The 24,966-nt window shown below is 38.0% G+C and overlaps 1 protein-coding gene across 1 annotated transcript in view; it reads right to left on the bottom strand.

Annotated features, from left to right (window-relative positions):
- Window positions 1-24,712, bottom strand: part of LOC115232600 (glutathione peroxidase 3-like) — a 70,439-nt gene extending 45,727 nt beyond the window's left edge. Inside the window, exons 1-3 of the mRNA XM_029802572.2 lie at window positions 24,511-24,712; window positions 10,644-10,885; window positions 9,237-9,471 (exon numbers count right to left, since the gene is read on the bottom strand). Of these exons, the coding sequence (XP_029658432.2) occupies window positions 9,277-9,471; window positions 10,644-10,885; window positions 24,511-24,709 (636 nt within the window). The 5' untranslated portion in view covers window positions 24,710-24,712 and the 3' untranslated portion in view covers window positions 9,237-9,276. The remainder of the gene's footprint in view (window positions 1-9,236; window positions 9,472-10,643; window positions 10,886-24,510) is intronic.
- Window positions 24,713-24,966: the final 254 nt, after the last annotated feature.

Raw genomic sequence — 24,966 nt, 5'->3', positions numbered from 1 at the left:
AAGACGAAGTCTTGGCTATGTGGGCCACCCTGCTCGCTACCTCGGCCCAGTTCTTCTCTATTTGGAGGCTTGGTCCAAACCAGACTCCTAGCAACTTAATCGGACCCTCGGTACAACGTCGCACGACGCTGTCAGGAGGCATCGACTTGCCTCTCCAGATGCCGAGCTGCAAGCTGACTGACTTTTCACGATTAACCTTTGCTCCTGCCATCGTCTCGTATTCCTCAATGGCCTTGTCTGCCCTCTGTAGATGATCCATTTCGGTTACGATGATGGTGATGTCATCCGCATACGCTGAAACCGACTCTCCACAACCTGGCTGTCTCGGGATGTCGCTCAATTTTCGCAGCAATGGCTCAAGAGCCATTACATATAAAAGCGGGGAGAGCGGAGATCCTTTACGAACCGAGCGTTTGATGCTGAACGGCTTAGATAAAAAGCCGTTCACCCGAACTACCGAGTCGATGATGTGATAAATTTCAACGATCCACCTGAGGAAGCCAAGACCCAGGCCGAACTGTGCCAGAACGGACACCAGGTAATGATGGTCGACCCTATCAAAAGCCTTTGATTGGTCTGAATGGACAGTACCCCTCCCTTGCCAGAGTTATTAAATCCCTCTACAGTGTACCGTATAAAATGAAGACTATCCTGGACGGATCTACCGGGAACGGCACATGTCTGTGCCTTCCCAATCAAGCCATCCACGACACACGCCAATCTTTTCGATAACACTTTGGCCAAAATCTTCAGCTCTGTGTTTAGCAGAGTCATGGGCCGAAAATTATCAATGCGATCCCCCTTTTTCGGGTCCTTTCTGACAAGCGTCACCACTCACCGGCGCAGCGATCTGGGAATGAACACATTCTGCTGCTCGTTCGTGTAGACATTCGCCAGCAGGTGCCTGAACAAGTTTCGCATGCTTTTATATAGTTCATAGCGTAGACCATTCAGTCCCGGTGCCTTACGCGCGCCGCAGTCCGCCATAACCTCAATTACCTCCTCAGGCGTGATCGATCCTTCACAACACTCCGCGGCAGCCCGGCGAGGAAGTCCGTTAGGTCCCTCCTACTGTCCGATCCGCCGCACCCACCGAAAAGCTGGGCGACGTACTCCTGAAAGACCTCACACATCTCGGACTCGTTTATCAACTTACCTCGTTGGTTCGTCAAAACATCGAATTATGCCATTGTTGTCACGTTGGGCTTCCACCATTAGGGCCCATCCCGCGCCCTTGATTCCTTCACAACCCAATGCACGAATCCTAGCTCTGTCAATGCAACCCATATGTTGGGCTTCGAGGTGCTGGTTTAACGCAAGTCTCTTGGCCGTCACTTGAGCTGCAGAACCAGATTCCATTGCTTCCTCTAAGTCCATATCTAAAGCTAATCCCTTCCTAGTCTCTCTAGCCAGTAAACATGTGCTATATCTAATAGGCTCACATTTAATGGCTCGCTTGAGAGCATACCACCATTTGTTATTAATAACAGATCTGGTTAATGCCCTCTGAATCAATAACTTAATCCGGTCTCTGTACTCCTTAATCGCCAAAAGGGACGTATTAAGTTTCCAGTTGCCAGATCCTTTATTAGATAACTTATCTATGTGGAGCGTACAGGTGACCATTTTGTGATCACTGTAGCTGACCGGGAAATACTGTGGATACCTAACATTTTCCTTATCTACTTTTCTAATTAACACCCTATCTAGGTATGACCTGGAAGATCTGTCGCTGTTTGACCATGTCCACAATGGAGCGTTCGGAAATTGCAGTCTATAAGGATGTACTAGCTCAAAGCGGCTTAGCAGTTCCAGGAAGCAAGCATTACCTCTTCTATCAGAACACGAGCCAACATAATATACGCGTGCACCGCAGATTGTGTTATATTCTCTTAGTACAACTAGAGACTGTGATGTACCGAGAAACTTCTCCAGGTTCCGAAAATACTCACTTTGTCCGTTTTCAGTGGGTGCATAAATTGAAACCAGCCTGATAATCTTACCACGAGTGAGCGTCAAATCTATGACGACCAGCCTACCTTCTGGGTCTGAAAAAATTAACTTTTTCTCAGAAACCCGGTTTCTTTTTAACAGGGCCAATAGGACATCCCGGAGAGAAAAATCTCTTGTAACCATCAAATAGCGGGAGGAGATCTCTTGGCCCCCTTAACCCCTTAACCGGGTTTCCATTGAAACAATGACATCCAAATTGTGCGACGTGATGAAGCGACCTTGCTTCCAGCTCGACCCCAGGCCATGCACATCCAAACAACCAACATGAATACAAGCCATATACTTACCTTGGCATCAGTGGCTTTGAGCCTTGTCCTTTTCCTTTTCCCGGCCTCGAGGGGTGGTTTGACATAGGTCCTCGTACATGGACTTACTAAAGCCCAACCTTGGAGGGCCTATGTCTGTGGAGAAATATGATTTTAATATTGAGAGGTTTATATCGTCTATTTGGATTATTAAAATTCCTTCCGGTAGTTTTGTGTAATGTTCTTCTGGGGATGTGCAGGGGGGGATATCGGGACTGGAGGATGGGGATTGGAGGGATGAAATATCAGGGCCGGGTGGGATGGAGGGAAGGTTATCAGGGTTCGAAAGAGGAGATATTGCTGTTATTTTTTTGGTGAATAGTGGTGAGGAGGGGTAGTTTGAATTTCGTGTGTCTGTTGAGGGTGCTTTTTTCTTGTTCGAGCTGGATATTGGGGGTGGGATTGGGTTTTTTTTCTTTTGGTTACTTCTTTTCTTCTTACAGTAGATCATCCATCCTCATCCCAGCTGGTTGAGTGTTTTCATTGCTGGGAGCCTTCTGGTCGGTCTTCTGTGTCTCTGCCTCTTCTTCATCCTTTTTTGGGGGGGGGCCATCTCCACCTTACGGGCTGGACAGTTTGCCCGAATGTGGCCCTTCTCTCCACATTGCACATTCGAAGTACCGGTGTCTTCTCCCCTCCACCATTATCCGTAAAGTGGTTTCTCCGTAAGGTGTATATTCTCTACGATCTTTTCCAGGCTGGGAGTAGTCATGAGACATTCACTTCTGGCGGGATTTCTTCTATTGTGACCTTTGCTGTGCACCTAAGTACACAATGTCTATGGTTTTCAAAGATTGTACTGAATGTGTTTTCGCTTTCTCTTCACTTTTGAAATAAACTACTACAGTGGCAAAGCGTTTGTCTCTGGTCAGGAATTCTATGTCCTGCCAGATCGGCTGCTGGCATTTTTCTATAGCTTCATTTGATGCTTTGTCGAGTTTCTTTCCCTTTACAAAAGTTATAAATACGACTTTGTTTTGGTTTTTTTTTTTGCAGTTTCTTCTATGATTTCACTCTGGAGGGTGGCTTTTACGTCGTATCTCACCTTTTCAAACATGTTTTGGTGCTGCATTAGCACACTTCGGTCAACACTCCAGCCGCAGCTACAGAATTTTTTTTTTTTTGCCGGTTCTATAAGGTTTTCTGCCGTCGGCATACAGAGGAAGTATTCATTTTCAACAAAATAAATTTGTGGAAAAACGCCACAAAAATGGATAATTTCCCTCCCCTCACAGAGGGGAATAAAAGTTCACTCTGTTTTCCACGTGCAGAACGGTATTACTAACAACACAAAGAAAAGAATTCAGCAACAACAATTTCAACACTAACCTTCAAGCAAAATACACGGCAGAATTAATCACAAGTAACAAAACCGCTAAGCAGTTCACCTGCTCGCCGCCTTAAATCGACGAAATACTAACTTTGAGAATAAAGAGCCGGGACAAATTTTGAAAAGCATTTTCCCAACGCCATGTCTGAGTAGCTTGCAATTACTTATACATTAAGAAAGTCGTTTTCTCACTTGTTTTAATTTACGTTATCTTTGTTATTCATTTTTGTTATTTTTACTGATTTACAAACATCATTATTTCGTCTCACCCTCTCTACCATCATCTGTTTTTTTTTCTTTCTTACAAAAATAGTATTTCCCAAAGTCACACGAATTTCTTTCTCTCTTTCGGGAAAAAAAGCTTCGAATTAATAATAGAACAGCCTCTAAACGCATTGATGTGACTAATCTGGCACAGCCAGGGATTTTTTAAATCGTTCAATAAATTTGAAAATCATTAGTGTCTAGTGTGACATGAGGTACTTTGTTTCAAAAAACAAATCATTGAGTTTGGCCGGATGATAGTAATTCTGTTACCGCTAGCAACTGGAGAGTTTCTGCCAGACGCGGACGAGAGTTTTTTTCTAACGCTTACAGTAACTATAGAGGGATAACTGAAATTGATGGTTTTCTGCGACAAGTGTTTTTAAAACATCCTCTTCTATAGTAATTCGGAATTCCACACACAGCACAGCACTAGCTAAAGTATCAAATAGCATTAGAATGGACGGCCTTTTTCAATCTTTCAGTCGTAGCTGAAGCAGATGTTCATTGCTTGTCTCAAGAAAATATACATCATCATGTGGATTGCAATCCCACAAAGGATGAAGTAAATTTAGCGATTAAGCACACGAAGGTGCTTGGGTTATATGGCAATTTCGCCCCATACAGCGGGACGGGTGCGAAATAGTTTCCTCTTCCCTATATAACATATGAGATAGATTTCATATACCACAGGACCATATTAATGGGATGCAAGACTCAACACACAAAAGAAAAAAAAATTAATCTGTATATGATTATTTCCAGAATATTATTCTCTTAGAATCCGTGGTAGACTGTATTTATAGTGCTTTTACATCAGTTAATGAGTAACCTCTCCAGCTTAGTGCAATCTGAAACACAATTTGGGCTTCGGTCAGAGAGATGTACTATGAAAATTATGTGCTCTGCGCGACAACTTAAACACAAATTGAGGTTGGTGTGTACTTTATGCATATAGTATATGCTTGTAGAAATCTACGATATATTGGAAGTACGACCAAGAAAACAGGTGGTATATAAATGCTTTGAATTTTCTGTTTTATCGATACACAATAAATCTATGTAAACTATACCTGTATCATTTATAGTATAAATGATACCAGGTGCAGATTTCTAACTTTAAATATATGAGAAATTAGCAAAAACAAGAACGGAAACACAAGAGGAGCAAGTTTTGACAAACGTGTTATTAGCATAACACTTGAAAAGAAAAGGAAAGCTTCTTTTAGGTTTCGGACGCTAGTCATTCATCAGAAAAAGGAAGAAGAAAAAGAAGAAGAAGAAGAAGAAGAAGAAGAAGAAGAAGAAGAAGAAGAAGAAGAAGAAGAAGAAGAAGAAGAAGAAGAAGAAGAAGTTTTAAGTGTCGGGTGAAAATGCGGTTAAATATAGTGGTATTTAGGAAGGGAAGAAGAATGGGATGTTCTGCGCATATATGGGTATATGATATTTGTGTAGAGAGATGGGCGTAGTAGTTGAGCGGTGTGGTTTGCAGGTGGTTTCTGGTGATGTATGGAGGTGTGCAAAAGCGGGATAAGAAGAGTAGGACAGGTGAATAGGAGTGAATATGGACAGCGTGGGAGAAATAGGTAGCAGAAACAATGAATAAAACAGTATTGTTGGTGAGAAAACTAATAATAAAAATAGATAAAAAGTTGGAGGGAAAAGGTACAAAATAGATTAATAATTGGAAAAAATGTAATAAAAGTGAAGGGGTTTTAAGGTAATAAGTGATGTAGTAATAATAGTGATGAGGTGTGTGTGTGTGGTATATTCTATTAACCCATTTTCACTATACACATGGATACGTACTTAACGAAAATATATAGTATATTCATTTATTTAATTATTTTATATGTACGCTGAAATATGTGATATTGTCGTTTCATTTAAACCCTTTTTGAGCTGACCATTCACTGGTCATTTCTTCACCTAACGTTTCGTTGATATTGCTGAATATCGCGCTTTAATATTTCCATTTCAGATTATTGTAACAACGATTTTTTTATGGAGACAGTACAAAGATGGACAAAAACACAAAAGTGGGGAAAAATAAAACGAATGAGAAGGGTGGTGTAAAAAATGAATGGATGGAATGAAGGCCACTCGGGCTCCACAATCCACTTTGAAACTGTTTTAAAAACAATCAAATACATAATATGCCCATGTTAAATTATTTTAGAAGTTCATGATAGCTTACCACTGACTGCACTCCCTTGGTATCAATTTCCTTTTGTGGGATAATTACATTTCTCCCGTAATCCTTACATAACATTTGCAAGTTCTTTCTGTCCATTAATACCCATTTAACTTGCGAGAGTACTCCCTCACACCTTTCAATATCGATTTTTATCAACTCGTTCAGATTGTTTATTTCGTCGTTCAACTCATTGAGTGACTTATTGTAAAAAACAATGCATCTTTTTTCACAGGTTTGGGGTTGGGAAATTTGGGACTCTTGTATATTTGTAGCTATAATATCAGTGTCTGGTGGAGTAGGGTGAGGGTCGGTATCAGCAGGAGGAGGGAAGGGCAGAGTGAGGTTGGTAGGATGGGGATTAATATCAATACTCTGAGTTATGTTTTTTCGGCTTTTTTCCATTCTTCTGTTTTCTCTTCCTCCATTTGTGCCTCTTTGCCATCTTCCTTGCCTGACTCCTTCATACTCCCGTCTGTGCCATTTGTCATTGTAGGAGGTGGAGGAGCAATTTCCCTCCCGACCTTCAGTGCTTCTGACGTCCTTGTGGTAGGTGGAGGGCACTCCTTTCTTATGTGGATCTTCTGGCCACATTTATAGTAGCGGGGCTTCCTACCCTCCACTATGACTCTCAATACCACCTCGTCTCACACCTTTATGGTGTCGACCATTCTTTCAAGGTCCTCCAGGGCAGCCTGGATCATTATCTCCAGGCTCTCCTCTTGCCAATTCTTCAGCGGTGTTCTCGTTGCCTGGAAGACCTCAATCTTCTCCTCTACACCCAGGCAACATCTACCTCCGAGTGATTCTCTTCCACCTTCACCCTGGAAGCACACCTTTCAAGGTAAATAGGCAGAAATATTAGCTCGTCCGTTTTCAAGGAGGCTACCGAATGTTGCCTGGCCTTCTCCTCGGATGCAAATCTCACATCCACATTTACGTATTTCCTCCCTCTGTCAAGGTAGGTGACATCCTGCCAGATGGGTCTCAATGTCTTCTCAACTTGTAGTTTTTGCACTATCTCCATTTTCTTTGCATCCAGACTATAAGTTCTATATATTATTGTCCTCTTTTGTGTATCCTTTGTAACTTCACTAGGAGGGGTGACTTTTACTTCGTGCCTCTCCCTTCGCGGATTTCCCTCTACTTCTTCAACCGCTTCTTAAAACAAATCGCTTCTTTTGTTTTTTTTGTTTCACCAGCCGCAGCTGCAAAAATCATTTTTTTTGCACCTTCATTTTTTCATTTTCTGATCTACAATATCTAAACTTCTCAGTAATTCTTCTTCAGACGTCCATACGTCTGAAGAATTCAAATCTTCACGAAGCTTCCTCTTTAAACAAGGGGAACAGCGCTAACAAAACTGCCGCAAGGCAGCAATTTCCAATTCAACAATCCTTCACTAACCTCTCTAACGACGCGCAGACAACATTCACGAACAAGTCGGTTCAGATGATTGTAACAACATTTCTTTATTGTCCACAGGAGGCTAAACACAGAGGGACAAATAAAAACATATAAGTGGGACGAAAATAGACAAACGAATGGGAAAAATGAAAAAAGTTAATAACGAATTGGAATGAAGCCACTCGAAGCACATCCGAGTGACTTCATTTACACTTTTTAAAACTTTTTTTGCAAACTTATAATTTAACTTAGGCGGCAGCTTACTTGCGTCTACTGCCACGCCTATGTCCAATGTTTCTGTTCCACAGTTTTCCATTAAAGCAAGACAATTTTTTAGGGGGAGGTTTGGGGAATTTTGGGTTCCTGTCTATTTATGTTATTGTCTGTGTCAGGAGAGGCAGGGGGGATTGTGATAGCATGGGATCGGGTGGTTGTCGAATGGGAGTAGGGTGGGGGTTCACATTTTTTCCTCATGTCTTTTTTTTCGTTTTCCTCCCTCTTTTAGCTTGTATCCATTCCTGCTCTTCGTTCCCAGGCTCCTCCTTGCTTGTAGATGACTTCGCCAGAGGTGGAGGCTCGACTTTTTTCTTTTGGTTCCTTTGCACTGGTTGGAGGGCATTCTGCCTTAATGTGGCCCTTTCCCCCCACATTTAAAACACCTGGGCGCCCTGCATTCTACCATGACTCTCAAGTTGATGTCCCCGTCGACCATGATGGTCTCTGGGGCGGCCTGGATCCCGATTTTCAGGCCCTACACTTGCCAACTGGTTGTCGGCATTCTTTTTGCCTGGAGGACCACAATCTGGTCCTCCATACCAAGTAGGATGGTATCTACCAGTCAGGCAGCATCCACCTCAGGAGGGATTTCCTCTACCCTTATCCGAGAAGCACGTCTTCCTAGGTAAATGGGTAGAAGGACCACCTCTTCTGTCTTGAGGGGATTAACGACATACTGCCGGTCTACAGCCTCGGACGCAAACTGCACCCCACCGTTGCGAACTTTCTATCTCTAGCTAGGTAATCCATCACTTTCCAAATGGGCTGCAGAGCGCTTTACACTTCAGCTCTTGTAGCCACCTCTATCCGATGCAGTCTTACGTTGTATGTTCTATACAACACCATTCTTTTAGATGTCCTTTCTGTAGTTACCATAGGAGGGGATATCTTGACATTGTTTCTCTCCATTTTCATCATTTCTGGCAATCTTTCAATTCCCTCCAAACGCACATCTTCAGACTGCTATCTCACCACTTCTGTGAAACTCCTCCTTTCCGTCTCTCTATCTATTTCGTCCAGACATCCCACCAGCTCCTCCTCAGACGATGACAGGTCTGAGTAGCTAATTCTCTCCAATTAACAGCGCTTCTCCCTTCAAATAAGGGGCACAGTCTTAACAAAACTGCCGGAAGACAGCAAAAACAAGTGTCTTAAGATACAACAATTAATAACAAATCCAACGTTGACTATCCTTTCGCACAAACAAAATTCACGATCAACTCGGTCACAGATGATTGTAAGAACGATGAAAAAATATCACTGTTAATTTATGGATGCATTTGGGAAGGTCTATGCCTATATTATCAGACAATTACAAAAAATGTTTTTAAAAAATTCAAAACTCTGCAAAAATCCGATACAAATTCTTCATGATTCAAAAAGCTGCTTACTTTTTACTCAACCTAATAGATTAATGCAATTAAAATGAGTTTAAAATAATTCTTACGGTTATTATATTCTTTAACTTTGAATTATACAGGAGTTAGTTATAGGATTGACTTCCTTTGTAGATCCTCAATGATGGCATGTGGTGTTGTTATCGGTAAATATCGGAAAATCGGAATTCCATTGTGATCGATAACGAATTTTTCAAAATTCCATGTGATGTCTCGCGGAGTGATAGGATTCCAGGTACCTTTCATCTTATCGTATTCTGCATCACGTGGCGAAGGACATGAATACTGAAATTTTAGAATGCAAAGCAAAAATATAATGGCAGTCACGTTGGTTGGCGAGGTGATAAGGGAGTCTGAAAGCCAATTGGGTAATAGATTCACTACAGAGTATTTTGTCTTAGTGAGAATTTTCTGGCTCAGGCTTCTGGCACCAAATTTTCCTTAAAGTATATTATGGAAATATATTCAACTCAGTGGAACAGACTAACGAAACACTCCCATCACCTGAACTATCACCTTTCGGTGTTACATATTTACAGTAACGAGCGTAGTTGCATCATCGGAAATTACATCATTAGTAACAGCTATAGTGTAGTGCCGGTTTCAGGATACAAAGTGCGGTAACGTTTTTACTGCCTGATAGGCATCCTATTAATTCGGCAAAAGGTAACTCAGAATGGAATTTGTGCGAGATGTCTAAGTGGGTTCTGCTGTGTAGTTGCTGTGAAGGGAACATACTGGCATGCATGTTTAGGCTATTCTGCCGAAAACAACTCATAGCTGAAATTTTTTTTTATTGTAAGCTTAAATATATACCGATATAACCACATATTTATAAACATCACTATAAATTTGTATTATTATTATTTGTAAGGCAGCGGGCTGGCAGAATCGTTAGCAGGCCGGACAAAATGCTTAGCAGCATATCGTCCGTCTTTGCATTCTGAGTTCAAATTCAACCGAGATCGACTTTGCTTTTCATCCTCTCTAGATCGATAGAATAAGTACCAGTGGAACATTGGGTCGATGTAGTTGACTTACTCCTCCGCCTCCCCTAGTGCCAAAATTTGAAAACTACATGATTATTATTGGTCTTAAGGCGGTGAGTTGTCAGAATTGTTAGCACACTTGTTGCCTTGAAATGTATTATTTGAAGTGGATTTTATACTGAGTGATTTTGCACTGCTTTTGTTCATTATCTTTGGATCAGTATGCTGTGTATATTTGTTTATAATTTGATGCATTATGCGCAGTCATGTTGGCTTGGTTTTATTTAACATTCAAATATAATGATCGTTTAGTCAATCAAAGTCTCACATTATATACTGTTTCAGTTTTGTTAACCTAAATCTTTTGAAATGTTTCATGTTTATCGAAAAAATAATGCAAACGTTTCCATTGTAAACACTAGGTTTTTACTTTTTACTAAGGTAATATGAAAAGAATGTTACAAATACCTTTAGAAGAGTGAAAAGAGGATGCTCATTTATACCATTGACGTCGGTTTTTTTCATCATATCAATTTTAGGAACAAAACCATTTCCAGGACGAACATGTTTGAGACCGTTCATAATTTCTGTTTTATTTAAACCAGGTTCCATATACATAAATTGATTACAAGGAAATCCGACGATTTCTAATTTCTGTTTAAATTTCTTTTCTGACAATTCATTCATTTCATGATATTGCGTTGCGTAGCCTGAAAGAGGTCAGGGAATAAATCGGTCTTGTTAATAACTATCAGCTTGTTTTATAATCAAAAAAATAAATATCAAGCAAGTCGAATCTATAACTAATTTTATTTGCTTGTTTTTTTCTTAAATAATTCCATTGAGCTTATAAAACTGGACCCTTTATCCCTTTTATTCGTGGCCATGCGTATTATATATCTCTGACTTACTCGACCACTCTACTGTTTGATATTAGCTATTTATTATATCAACACTTCCCATTGAAATTTGTAAATCAAAGCTTACCAGAATGAATTCACTAGTTATAAAACTTCTTGTGCTGAATTAAATTCATGTATTTTCTTTGTGAAATAAATGTATGGAAAATATTTTCAACTAAAATTTACATCTATAAAAAGAAAGTTAACTATTTTCCGAAACATACGCACAAATATAAAAACAGCATCATTTAAAAATGGCGCTTGATAATTTCAAAAAATTATATATACATAGAACGTATATTAGATTTTCTTCGGCCTATATTGTATATGCAGGCCTGGCTTTTGAGGAAGCCTAGCATTTATAATACATGCATATTTCCTCTCTCCACACCACTGACGTTTATCTAAAGGATAGGCCATCGAGTTCAGCCAATACAGCTTGGTTGTCGGGTCGCAGGCATTATTTTCAGAACACAACGTAAAGCGTTTCGCCCGACTCTCTAACAGTTCCACTAATCTGATATCGAAATAATGATTGTTTATGCGATGTTTTCATTCAGCGATGAGATACCTAGTCATCTATTTGGATATGTTACGAAACTCTATAAAAATATACTCTCCATGTTCTTTAAAGAACATGGAGAGTGATTTGAGGATGCGTGCCTTTAATGTATCATTCATGTAGCCATAAATACCAGTCTAACCGTCCTTAAATCACTATCCATGTTCTTTAAAAAGGAAGGGCATGTTGGATACAACTTTTCCTCTGGAAAATGATGGTTTTGGATTAAACAGTATAGGTCTACTCTTATCAGGACGGATGAAGCTGTATGAAGAGGCAGTTGTAGCCTACTAGCTTCATTCAAACCAAAGGAGCATCCGCCTACTCAGGCTTCAGCCACATTATCTTTAGATCCTACCCCACTGTCTTAAACATTTACCAATATTGGATAAAATACTTCTTGAATTCCGGTTATACACAGAAAATTCATCACAAAGAAAAACTTCATCCAATATGCATAGATGCTGTAAGATAATGATAAAACCTACGAACGTACACGAAGCAATATTCCAAGAGTTTCAAAGGGGAAACTATTTTCCGAAACATACGCACAAATATAAAAACAGCATCATTTAAAAATGGCGCTGGATAATTTCAAAAAATTATATATACATAGAACGTATATTAGATTTTCTTCGGCCTATATTGTATATGCAGGCCTGGCTTTTGAGGAAGCCTAGCATTTATAATACATGCATATTTCCTCTCTCCACACCACTGACGTTTATCTAAAGGATAGGCCATCGAGTTCAGCCAATACAGCTTGGTTGTCGGGTCGCAGGCATTATTTTCAGAACACAACGTAAAGCGTTTCGCCCGACTCTCTAACAGTTCCACTAATCTGATATCGAAATAATGATTGTTTATGCGATGTTTTCATTCAGCGATGAGATACCTAGTCATCTATTTGGATATGTTACGAAACTCTATAAAAATATACTCTCCATGTTCTTTAAAGAACATGGAGAGTGATTTGAGGATGCGTGCCTTTAATGTATCATTCATGTAGCCATAAATACCAGTCTAACCGTCCTTAAATCACTATCCATGTTCTTTAAAAAGGAAGGGCATGTTGGATACAACTTTTCCTCTGGAAAATGATGGTTTTGGATTAAACAGTATAGGTCTACTCTTATCAGGACGGATGAAGCTGTATGAAGAGGCAGTTGTAGCCTACTAGCTTCATTCAAACCAAGGAGCATCCGCCTACTCAGGCTTCAGCCACATTATCTTTAGATCCTACCCCACTGTCTTAAACATTTACCAATATTGGATAAAATACTTCTTGAATTCCGGTTATACACAGAAAATTCATCACAAAGAAAAACTTCATCCAATATGCATAGATGCTGTAAGATAATGATAAAACCTACGAACGTACACGAAGCAATATTCCAAGAGTTTCAAAGGGGAAACTATTTTCCGAAACATACGCACAAATATAAAAACAGCATCATTTAAAAATGGCGCTGGATAATTTCAAAAAATTATATATACATAGAACGTATACATTAGATTTTCTTCGGCCTATGTTGTATATGCAGGCCTGGCTTTTGAGGAAGCCTAGCATTTATCATACATGCATATTTCCTCTCTCCACACCACTGACCTTTATCTAAAGGATAGGCCATCGACTTCAGCCAATACAGCTTGGTTGTCGGGTCGCAGGCATTATTTTCAGAACACAACGTAAAGCGTTTCGCCCGACTCTATAACAGTTCCGCTAATCTGCCACACTGGATTGGTACTTTTGTCGAACCGAAAAAATACAAACGAAAGTTAACCACGGTAGTATTTCAACTCAAAGAAGAGAGACGTTCTACCAACTCCGAGTACACTTCTACGAATGTTATACATTTCCACTGTTCATTTATGAGACAAGTATACCTTTGTGCATCATTCCCAATACGCAGCGGCACACACTCACTTGCACACAATTTAATACACGCGCACATACTTACCTACAAGCATGCACATGTATGGCATTTTCGTCTTCTTATCACCCTTATTTACATTAAACACACGCAGACAGACCCTATCATGCACAAACACCAACTTGTTCGTATGTTATCTCCCATGACAGACAACCACACTTTAGAATGAAAATAGTATTCCATTCTAAAGACACCCGTCATCCATTTCATTCATTTCATTTGTTTAACATAAGTGTTTTCACAGCAAAACATTAACCCGTGGCATCTTTTAATCTCATTTTTTTTTTACTTCTCAGATTTTTTTTCTTTATAGAAAACCACAATCCGAAACGTTAAACGTTACTTCGGTTTCTTCTGAAGAAAATGTGGCTGAAGCCCGAGTAGGCGGATGTTATTTTGGCTTGAATGAAGCTAGTAGGTTACAACCACCTCTTCATAAATAAAATTAATCACCTTATATATTTGCTTGTATTAATATAGTTTTGTTCCTGAAACATTTTCTATGTCATTCTAATGCTTCCATTCTATTTCAGTTACCCTTTCAAAAACACAAGATTACAAACATCACAAGAAACAACAGAAAACAGGAGGATATCTATCCTGTCGTCAAGCCTATAATGTGCGAAAGTAAAAACTTCATAATTTGCAATTTTCCCGAACAGTGTACCACAAACATTCATCACATCACCCACTATTTTCCATACAATGTTTCCGTACCGCTTCAAATTGTACGAACAGTCACATTTACTGATGAATTTCCATTCACATTTTCTTACGATATTCCTGACACAGTAGTACAAGTGCTCTAATTCTATGTCACTCACTCAAAATTCTAATAAACTAAGAGAAATACCGAGCAAACAAAAAGGCCTTCCTTTATATCGGAAATACTAGAGGACATCAAATCCAACTAACTGTCAGATTCAATGACGTAACCTTATCACGGAAACAGAAAACAAAAGTATTATGATTTGTATACAGTATCTCCACAATATTTAGAAGATATATTGAAAACATTGTTTAGAAAGCATAACTACGCACAAACATGCTTAGAGCTGTCATAAGTCAGATATTTGGTTGACAGAAAAACAAATTTGATATACAAACAATACTTTAGATTCAGCATAAATTTTCTAGTGCCATCTTGCCTTCTCTATACAGAAAACAACACTGTACAGCAAATTTTAGGGCCAAGAAAAAAACATATTTCTCATGTACATTTCATTATGAAGTTGATTGTGCCAAATTCGAATTTTATAACAAAAATTTCCCATCACATCACATTTTCTTGTAAATTACTGACTTAATAATTATGCAAACAATTTATACCAATTTCCCCGACACCATAAATTTATTTTGCTCTCAAATATATCTATTGTAATTAATTCATAAATATATAACGAATAACCATGTTTGTTAGTACTATGTAATGTATTAACTACATTTTAGTATTTACTTCTTCGTTTATAAGACGTCTCAGGTGTGTCACGCTTCAGGTTTCAGCAGAAGTCAGCCAGCATAGATGGGCTACATTTTCCTTTATACCTGTTTTCCATTGACGCTATATCTTGATGTAACCTCTCTCCATGTTTATCTCCTGCATTCTTTCCGAAGAAGGAAAGATGAGAATGAAGAAAGTGTATCTTCAGTGAGATATTGCGTTCGAAATTTTGGTAGCACTTGATTAGGCTCTCCACTATACTCTCTCGCTGGACCACTTAGTGCTTTCCCAGATTCCTTTGCATACATCTTTGAATGCATGCCAGACCGCTTGCTCAGTTTCATCCATTGTCACCTCGAAGTCCTCATCGGCTTTAAGTTGACGAATCTGAGGTCCTACGAATATGCTCTCTTAAATCTTGGCATGACTTATTTTAGGAAGATCACCTTGAGGAACTGGAAACATAGTATGTTATGTTGCAGTGCTTTGGGAAATTGCGTCATTAGGCCTAGTTTTATATGCAGTGGTGGCAAAATGATTTTCTCCTTTTTAACTAGTGGCTCGTGATTTACATTATGGCATCCAGGCGTCATAGTTTCCCGAGGTGGTCAATCTGAGCGTATATAATGTTCTGATCTGGCCATACTGTCCCACTTGCAAAGGAAGCACATGAACTTGTTGTATCCAGTTTATAGCCCATTACGTAGGGCTACTACTTTCAAATCCGCACAAGTTAGCCACTCATGCGGTCTAGAATAAAAGCGAGATCTCTCTTAAAATGACTGAGTGAACAATTGGAACTGAAGGCATGGTGCTCTCAATGTGCAACATAACCGTCTTTATGCTGTAAAGGGATGCATCTATGAATAATCTCCACCCATTTGGCTCATAAGTCAGCTCAATGGTATTGAATAGGTCTCTGATATCATTAAAATAAGTAAAGTTGTTTTCCAAAGTATAAAATAGCTGTAGATCAGCAGAACGCTTCTTAAGTACTGTAATTCGAGTATCTTTATCCAACAGGTTCCATTGCTGCAGATGTAAAGCCAAGACTTCCCACTGTTGCTTAGTAAGTGTTAGATCACAAACAAGCTCATTGGGGGATGAGGTGTGGTTTCTTATCAGAATTACCACGGATTTAGACACATATTACTATAAAAAAATTGAATGTACTTTTATAATTTTCATAGGTTAGGTTGAAAATGCCTTAGGAATACCCCATTCAAAATCCGTTCCTAACTTTTAGAGATGTCAGTTTCGGCCCAATCCTGTTTGTGCTCAATTCTTACGGAGCCATCAGTGTATTTAACGTAAGTAAGTTGTTAATTTACATGAAACTGGAGGGTCACAGAAAGAAATAGATGTTATATTCGTGATCTACACACAAAATACCCATAGAAAAGGTTATTCACATTTCCGTTTTTTCTTTCATTGTTTTACAGCGGGGAGTGGGGTGAACACAGAGGTTGGCCGAACTGCTCGGTATATGTGAGCTGGAGATAAAGAGTGGGGTGAACGTGTTTTCGTATGTGTAAATATAGGCGTGCATAGACTTGTATGGGTGTATATCTTTACCCCCATAAAATACTATAGTCGCCAAATGTTTACTTCAGCGCTCGATTGCGTCTTTGTTGTTTGTCTCTTCGCACCATACTTAGTTGTCTTATTATTTTAAAACTTTATTTAATGTATATCTTTATCAACGCAATCGTAGTAACTGTTTACTTTATATTTATGTTTTATCTATGATTCTTATATACGTGTTTTCCTTATAATTAATAACGAGTAAGTTAATTACCTATAAAGAGAATTATATTTCATTCCAAATCATTCTAAACCATGTTCTCCCTTGGTAGCAAATAATGAAAAGTATTATAATCGAACGAATCGAAACTGAGTTTCATGAGTGAGCTACCTTTTGAAAAGACACCTGCACATCTGCATTGAATGATGTACACAGAATCTCATCCTCGAGGGACCGATGGTGGATGGATCGGAACGATCGTAGTGATTAATAAAGAATCTCATGATTTCCATTTTCTGTTCCTCTCATATGTTATATACTCGATGGACACGAAGGAATTCCTGAAGTAAATACATTCACACTTATACTGTTGATGACATGAAGTAGTCGAAGAGAGTGAATATGCTTTGAATGGCATACTACCAAGTGTATAGCCAAATGGAAAATTATTACATATACATACATGCATATATATATATATATATATATATATATATATATATATATATATAGTAAAAAAAAAGACATATTCCTTTATGTTGTGTGTGTGTGTGATATAATCAGCAGAAGTTTGGGGAATGCTCAAAACTCTTGGCTCTTGCATCAATTTCGAACTGCTGCCAATTTAAAGGTTCCGGGTTCAGTCCCACTGCGTGGCACCTTGGGCAAGTCTCTTCTACTATAGCCTCGGGCCGACCAAAGCCTTGTGAGTAGATTTGGTAGACGGAAACTGAAAGAAGCCTGTCATATATATGTATATATATATATATATATATATGTGTGTGTGTGTGTGTGTGTGTGTGTGATTGTGTGTCTGTGTTTGTCCCCCTAGCATTGCTTTACAACCGATGCTGGTGTGTTTATGTTTCCGTTACTTAGCGGTTCGGCAAAAGAGACCGATAGAATAAGTACTGGACTTACAAAAGAATAAGTCCCGAGGTCGAGTTTGCTCGATTAAAGGCGGTGCTCCAGCATGGCCGCAGTCAAATGACTGAAACAAGTAAAAGAGAAAAGAGAAAGAGAGAAAGAGTATACAACTGCTTTATCTTTCCAACACTGCTTATATCTCTCTGAGATATTTAGAAATTTAATATTCCTAATTTTTGTGATCAGTGAATTTACTTCACTGAAATTATATATGTTTACAAGGTCTAGACAGGTATCTGCAGCCAGCTAGCAAGCCATGCTACTCCAGACTGATGACGAGCAAGACTCAGAAACATGCCTCTGGATGGGGATGCTTGCCTCACCCTTGTAAATATAAGGACACAGAAAATGTGTCAAGGCCGACAGGAAGCGTTGATGCTTCCCAGGGCTAAATAGCGGTGGTGTGATTCTCTTTATGGGACTGTCACGTTAAGTTGACAGTATACAACTGCTCTATCTATAGTAAGATATTACAATATACTAATATATTAAAAATATATTAAATATAATATAGTTGGCCCGTTAGCAATAAGAACCTACGGGCAAGTTAATAAACAAGAATATAAAATAGTACCGGCAATTGCTAGAAATAACATTCAAAACGATTTGAAATAGCCACTCAGAGCACTAACTACATGAATTGAAGGCAAATGTCGGAATGAGCTAAAGCGCATTTCCATGGTCAGAGAACTAAGAACATAATGATCAGAGATCGAAATCACGTGATAGCGATATGTCTGTAAACTTTATTTTATGAGTTTATCTCACCATGGAAAGGTGCTTTAGCTCGCTCCCATGCTTTCCATCAATTCATGGGGTTAGTGCTCTGTGTGGATATTTCGAATCTTTTTAATACTTATTTCTAGCAAATGCTGGTACTATTTTGTACCCCTGTTTATTAACTCGCCTTTAGGTTTAAATTTCTAATGGGCCACCTATATTATAATATATTTCGTATATTTTAAATATATTAATATATTGTAATACTATAAACCTTGACCGTTTTGAATTTAGCTCTGGCTTTAAACAATTTTTCTCATGGGTTGTACGAGGCGAGCTACCTTTTTAAACCAGGAGTAACAGTGAGTTCCTCTGATGAGAACTAAGATCATAGTGATCAGAATTCGAAACCACGTGATAAGGATATGTCTATTTACTTCATTCTGTGACTTTATCTCACCATGGAAAGTTGCTTCAGCTCGCTCCAATGCTTTCCGTCAATTCACGATGTGAGTGTTCCGTGTGGCTATTTCGAGTCTTTTTGACACTTTTTCTAGCAATTGCCGGTACTGTTTTGTACCATTGTTCATTAACTTGCCTGTAGGTTTTAATTACTAAAGGGTCACCTATAATATATTTAATATATTTTTAATGTATTAATATATCGTAACATCATATTGTATTTATACGATGCATCTTGACCGCTTTAAATAATATAGGGCTGGCTTTCAATGGTTTTTCTCATGGGTTGCACGAGGTGAGCTGCCCTTTTTAACCCGGTACACCTGTGACTTCCTCTGATGAGAACTAAGATCATAATGATCAGAGATCAAAATATATACTCTTTTACTTGTTTCAGTCATTTGACTGCGGCCATGCTGGAGCACCGCCTTTAATTGAGCAACTCGACCACGGGACTTATTCTTTTGTAAGCTCAGTACTTATTCTATCGGTCTCTTTTGCCGAACCGCTAAGTAACGGGGACATAGCACACCAGCATCGGTTGTCAAGCAATGCTAGGGGGACAAATACAGACACACAAACACATACATGCACATATATATATATATATATATATATATATATATATAGAGAGAGAGAGAGAGAGAGAGAGAGAGAGAGAGAGAGAGAGAGACAAATGAATTATCTTATTACGGATAATTCGAAAGATAACCGATACCTGGGTAGCAAACTCACAACAGAAAAAGCACGGTTGAAGTTACGACCATAGGGCATAAACTCCGTGCCTTAGTGCGGAAATTTGAAGTTTAATTTAATATATTAAGTATAGGAAAGAATGGAGCTGAACGAAGATTTAACAAAATTCCTTTATTTTATTTTCGACATATGTTTCGAAGTCTGCAAAATCCCTAATTCCGAATGAATAAGGAGTCCATTATGCAGCTTTCTCTTCAGGAAAATCCAGGAACTTAAATCTCCAACAAAATGCACAACAAGTTTTTCGATGACTGCTCACGAGGAGCCCATAGAGATAATGATAAATAATGTCTATTTATAGGGGGTGACGCCAGATTGGTTGAAAGTAGGAGAAAATGTCAGTTAAAATAGTTCAAGGGTTCAATCAAGGTTGGAGAAGGAAGGTAAAGGAAAATTAAAGTGAGGGAATGTGTTCTGTATGACTGGTGTTTATATATGATTTATATTATGAGTGAGTGCTCGTATGTATGAGTGTGTAAAATTGCCTTAATGTGTGTGTGTGTGTGTGTGTCTGTGAATGGGTGAATGTGTGTGTAGAAGGCAGAGAGAAAGAATTAACGGTCAGGAGGTGAAAAGACTGTGTCTGTGTGTTCGAATGTATCAACTTAAGAGGGAGAGGGCAGATGGAGCCCACAATAGTAATGACAAGAAACAAGGTTACTGCTGGAATTGGTAGTAGTTCTTAGCAATTATGAGAAAGTCTTATAAACTAAATGGATGAGATATCACATTTTAATTTTGTAGGAAATCCAGGGGTTATCTATATTAGACTTCATTGGTATGAGTGAAAGGTATGCTTTTTCCAGTGAAGGCATCTGAAAGATCTCTCGACAATCGAGTTTATTACTTGGCCTCGGGCAAACAGAATATGAAAGAGTTCGGAATTACAGAGGGCACAGATTTTTCTGCCCTTATCAAACGGTAAGGACACCGATAATATTGACCATTCCAGCTTAAAAGTTGAATTTACGTTCTTCAAACGCCAGACTAATTTGCTTAGCCCCGTGGTGTGCTGTTTACTCTTATCACGAAACGTGGAAAAATTATTTGATGTCCTTGTGGCTAATATAGAAGGTTGCGCCAATATAGAGGTAGACATCGGATCCAGTAGAAATTTTGCACTGGTAAGTGGTGTTTCTAATTTTGGAGTTATTTGATAAGAACCTTAATCTATTGGGATTAGTTTCCGATACTAATACAGCGTTCTTATTTCTATGATGGTTGTAAAAATTACTGCTGGATTCGATACTATTCAACCTATTTTCATTACTATTTAAGGCAATATCACCTGCACATTCCCTGTTTCTGGGAATGCTGTGATTGTTATTGTCCGTAAAACTACTGTTGTTAAAAACGCTGCTACTATTATTGTTGAGACCCCCTCCGTTAATGGCCAGGCCAGTGCTCTTATCCTTATTACTATTACTAACGCCAATACTGGTATGAAGGCTGCTAATATCTGTGCTATTTCTATTATTATTATTATTATTTTGTATGTAAAGATATATGTTATGTTGGAATTTGACAGGGCGGTGTCTCTGCTCATGGTAGACGAGACCTTATTTAGCAGCTTATTGTTATGGGAGGCAATTATCTGTGAGAGATTTTTAGTATTTGATAAAGCAATCCTTACTTTGTACGAATTTATAGTGGAGAAATATCTCGAATTTCTGGGAAAATTCCTGGCAATGGCTTGGCGAAACTGTAAAGGGAGGTTAGATCCGATTTGTTTTCCAAAGGGAATCACAAACCAGATATAGTTTTTCTGTTTTTGTACTGGCTCGGAGTGTTAACTCTTACATTAAGGGGGGCATCTCTGTGTTGAAGAATGGGTTTTGGCCTACGATGGTCTCCCTTGGACCGCAACTTATTTATGTTAGTTATATTTGTGATGACATTTCTAGAGCTACCATCACTACTTATATTATTTATATTATTGTAAGTTGACTTATCCTGATGAGCAAATACTGGTTTCGGAAGGGCCTGGTCTATATATGCTACCTTTTCCCTATAACCGGCTTTTGACAGGGCGGCATTATAGAATTCCGCTTTATGCTTAAAAATGTCGACGATGGCAGATAAATTTGATAATCGTAAAGAAATATTTATAACTAAATTATCTGTGAGATATTTTAGGTTTGTGGAAGGTTTATGGTAGGGGCAGTAAGAATTGCTATGCAGATTTAGTGTAACATCTAAGAAATTGGCCTTAGTTAGTTCGTTGTCGAAAACTATGTTCATGCCCATCCTACTAAAGAACCTAGCTAATCTATTTTTAGTTTTCTGTATCATTCTGTTCGGGGCATTCTGTAGGTAAAACAGACAATCGTCACGATATAGACCGCCGCAGATGTCCGGGAATTGGTCGGCTAATTCATAGAGAATATAGATTCCGACCAAATCGGCTATCTGGGCGCTATCTGAGCTTCCCATTGGCACATCGAATTCGTTGGGAGTATCCTTACGGACCCATAACTTATCTTCAAACTGTATAAAGGATTTTCTAGCCACTAGAATTATATTAATTTCCTCCCTTGAGAGGCCTGCCTTATTATGCGCATGCCATAGGGCCTTATTGAGTACACTAGGGTTTATCGAGGGGTAGAAATTAGCAATATCGAACTGAATGAACTTAGTTCTGTTTTTATTAGAAATGGAAGAAAACCAATTTACGACTTGCGAGGAGCTCGCCCAAAGGTTAAGCTTAAGCTTATTAACTAATCTAGGTATGTATTTGTCTAAAATGTACTTACTGATGGAACCGATGTCTGAACTAGAAGGGCATATGAGCCTTAATGCTGGATTGGTGTGAAAATTTGGTTTATGGTCCTTAACGATGAATCTAGGTTGCCTTGGGTTAAGCGGTTGTGTTTTCATTTGAAGCCCATAATTTACCATAATTTCCTTAATCTCCAAATTGACTCTTCTAAGTATTCTTATTTGTAGTTCTGTAATTCTTCTGGATTTCTTTCTTGAGTAATTCTAAATACTGGTTTATAGGTAGCTTGTAAGTATTCCTTGTTTTATCAGATTGGACCAGGATTCCGTCTGAGCTGTTTATATCCTTAGTGATTTTCCCGAGGTATCTAAGGTGTTCATTCCTAAGGGGCAACTTCCGGAATTTAATGCTCCTTACAATGTCCCATAAGTCGTTCTCAAATTTCTTCAGTCTGGGATTAGGTGGGGGTGTCTCCCTCGACTTGAAAAGCTTCTTATATTCGGATGATGTTACAGTCCCGTTCTGTTTTAAATCCTCGTTATCATGGAAGAAAGCGTCTTCTGCTATAGCCCCGGGCCGACCAATGCCTTGTGAGTGGATTTGGTAGACGGAAACTGAAAGAAGCCCGTCGTATATATGTATGTATATATATATATATATACATATATATACATATATATATATATATAATATATATATATATATATATATATATATAGCAGGGCTATAGCAGAAGACACTTGTGGGACTGAACCCGGAACCATGTGGTTGGTTAGCAAGCTACTTACCACACAGCCACTCCTGCGCCTAATATATATGTATGTATATATATATATACATATATATATATATTATATATATATATAATATATATATTATATATATATATATATATATATATATATATATATATATATATAAAATTGAATACGGGCAGAAATCGATATTAATCAATTAAAATCAGTGGCCTAGCATATTAAAAAAATCCGAAGATTAAAAGATTTTTTACATACAAAATTTAAAGGACTGACCACTAAAAGTGGACAGTCAATATGCTAGATTTAGACGTCAAAATCGCTATTTTCCACGAAGAATGTGCTCTCAAGAAAAAACTCAGCAAACACAGTCCTTTAAATTTTGTATATAATATATATATATATATATATATATATATATATATATATATATATATATATATATATATGTATATATGTATATATATACTTATATATATATCTATATATCTATATACATACATACACGCATAAATGCATATAGATTCATATATATAATATATATATATATTATATATATATATGTGTGTGTGTGTGTGTGTGTGTGTGTATACATGCAAACACGCATATATGCATATAGATTCATATATATATATGTATTTATATATATATATTAATAAACAGACAGACAGACAGACAGACAGACAGATAGATAGATAGATAGATAGATAGATAGATAGATAGATAGATAGATAGATAGATAGATAGATAGATAGATAGATAGATAGATAGATAGATAGGGAAAATAATTTGGTATATAACAAGTTGGTATTTTCAAATCTTAAAATGCTGAGTTGAATACACGCAAGCACATATATAAATGCATTCAAAGGAAATGGAAAAATGCTACACGATGGGATCGAATCCTGGGCCTCCTGATTACAAAGAGAACTATTCGGCTATGCTTCATCCACGCATATCCATACATACATACATACATACATACATACATACATACATACATACACAATCATATATAACGATACATGGAACTATAAAAATCTGTAAGACCTTCTTAAGATTTGAAGAACGACGAACAAAACAAGATGCTTTCCTTCAGAACTTTGCTACCAAGTAGGCGGCCGGTCAAAACATATTCCAAATTAAAAAAGAAAGAGAACATATATTCGTATATACATATGTACTTACGTACGTATAGACATCGTATAAATATATATGTATTTATGCATGTGCAAGTATATATAAATGTATTATGATAAAGAGTTGGGAAATAGTATAAAAATAGTTATAGAGTGGAACCTTACACTCCATAGCGTCAGTGGTATGAAAAATGTCACTACATAAACATGATTATTTCTGAACATTGAAACATTCAAAATTTCATAGCGCACGAAACCTGTATTATTCACTTACCACAAAATGTTGCGACATTGACAACGAGGACCACACTTCCTTTATATTTTGACATATTCACTTCTTCGCCATCTATATTCATAATTATCTGTTCATGAACGTGTTTACTACCTGTACACTTTGAAACAAGTTTGCTTGGGACTTCTGGTTTTACTACTGGAAACACAAGAAGCAAAACATATAGAAAGGCTGCCGGCATCGCTTAATGTTTATATTTTCTGCACTAAAGTTAATTTGCACCAGACAAAGCAACAATGAGAATGACAACCTAGAGAAGCTTGATTAAATTTATATAAATGTGTGTTTGTGCGCGTGCGCGCGCGTCTGTATGCCCGTGGTAAGCTTGATTAACAAATGTTTGACTTTCTTATTATAGATTTGCAGTAGAAAGTTTGGTCACAGCTGTTTGAATTACAAGAAATAGTTTAACAGATAGTTAAAATAATTAATTCTTGT

This window comes from Octopus sinensis, linkage group LG2 (assembly GCF_006345805.1).
Source record: "Octopus sinensis linkage group LG2, ASM634580v1, whole genome shotgun sequence".
Lineage (NCBI taxonomy): Eukaryota > Metazoa > Mollusca > Cephalopoda > Octopoda > Octopodidae > Octopus > Octopus sinensis.
The sequence above is the reverse complement of the archived record's forward strand: the minus strand, read 5'-3'. Positions and strand labels throughout refer to the sequence as shown.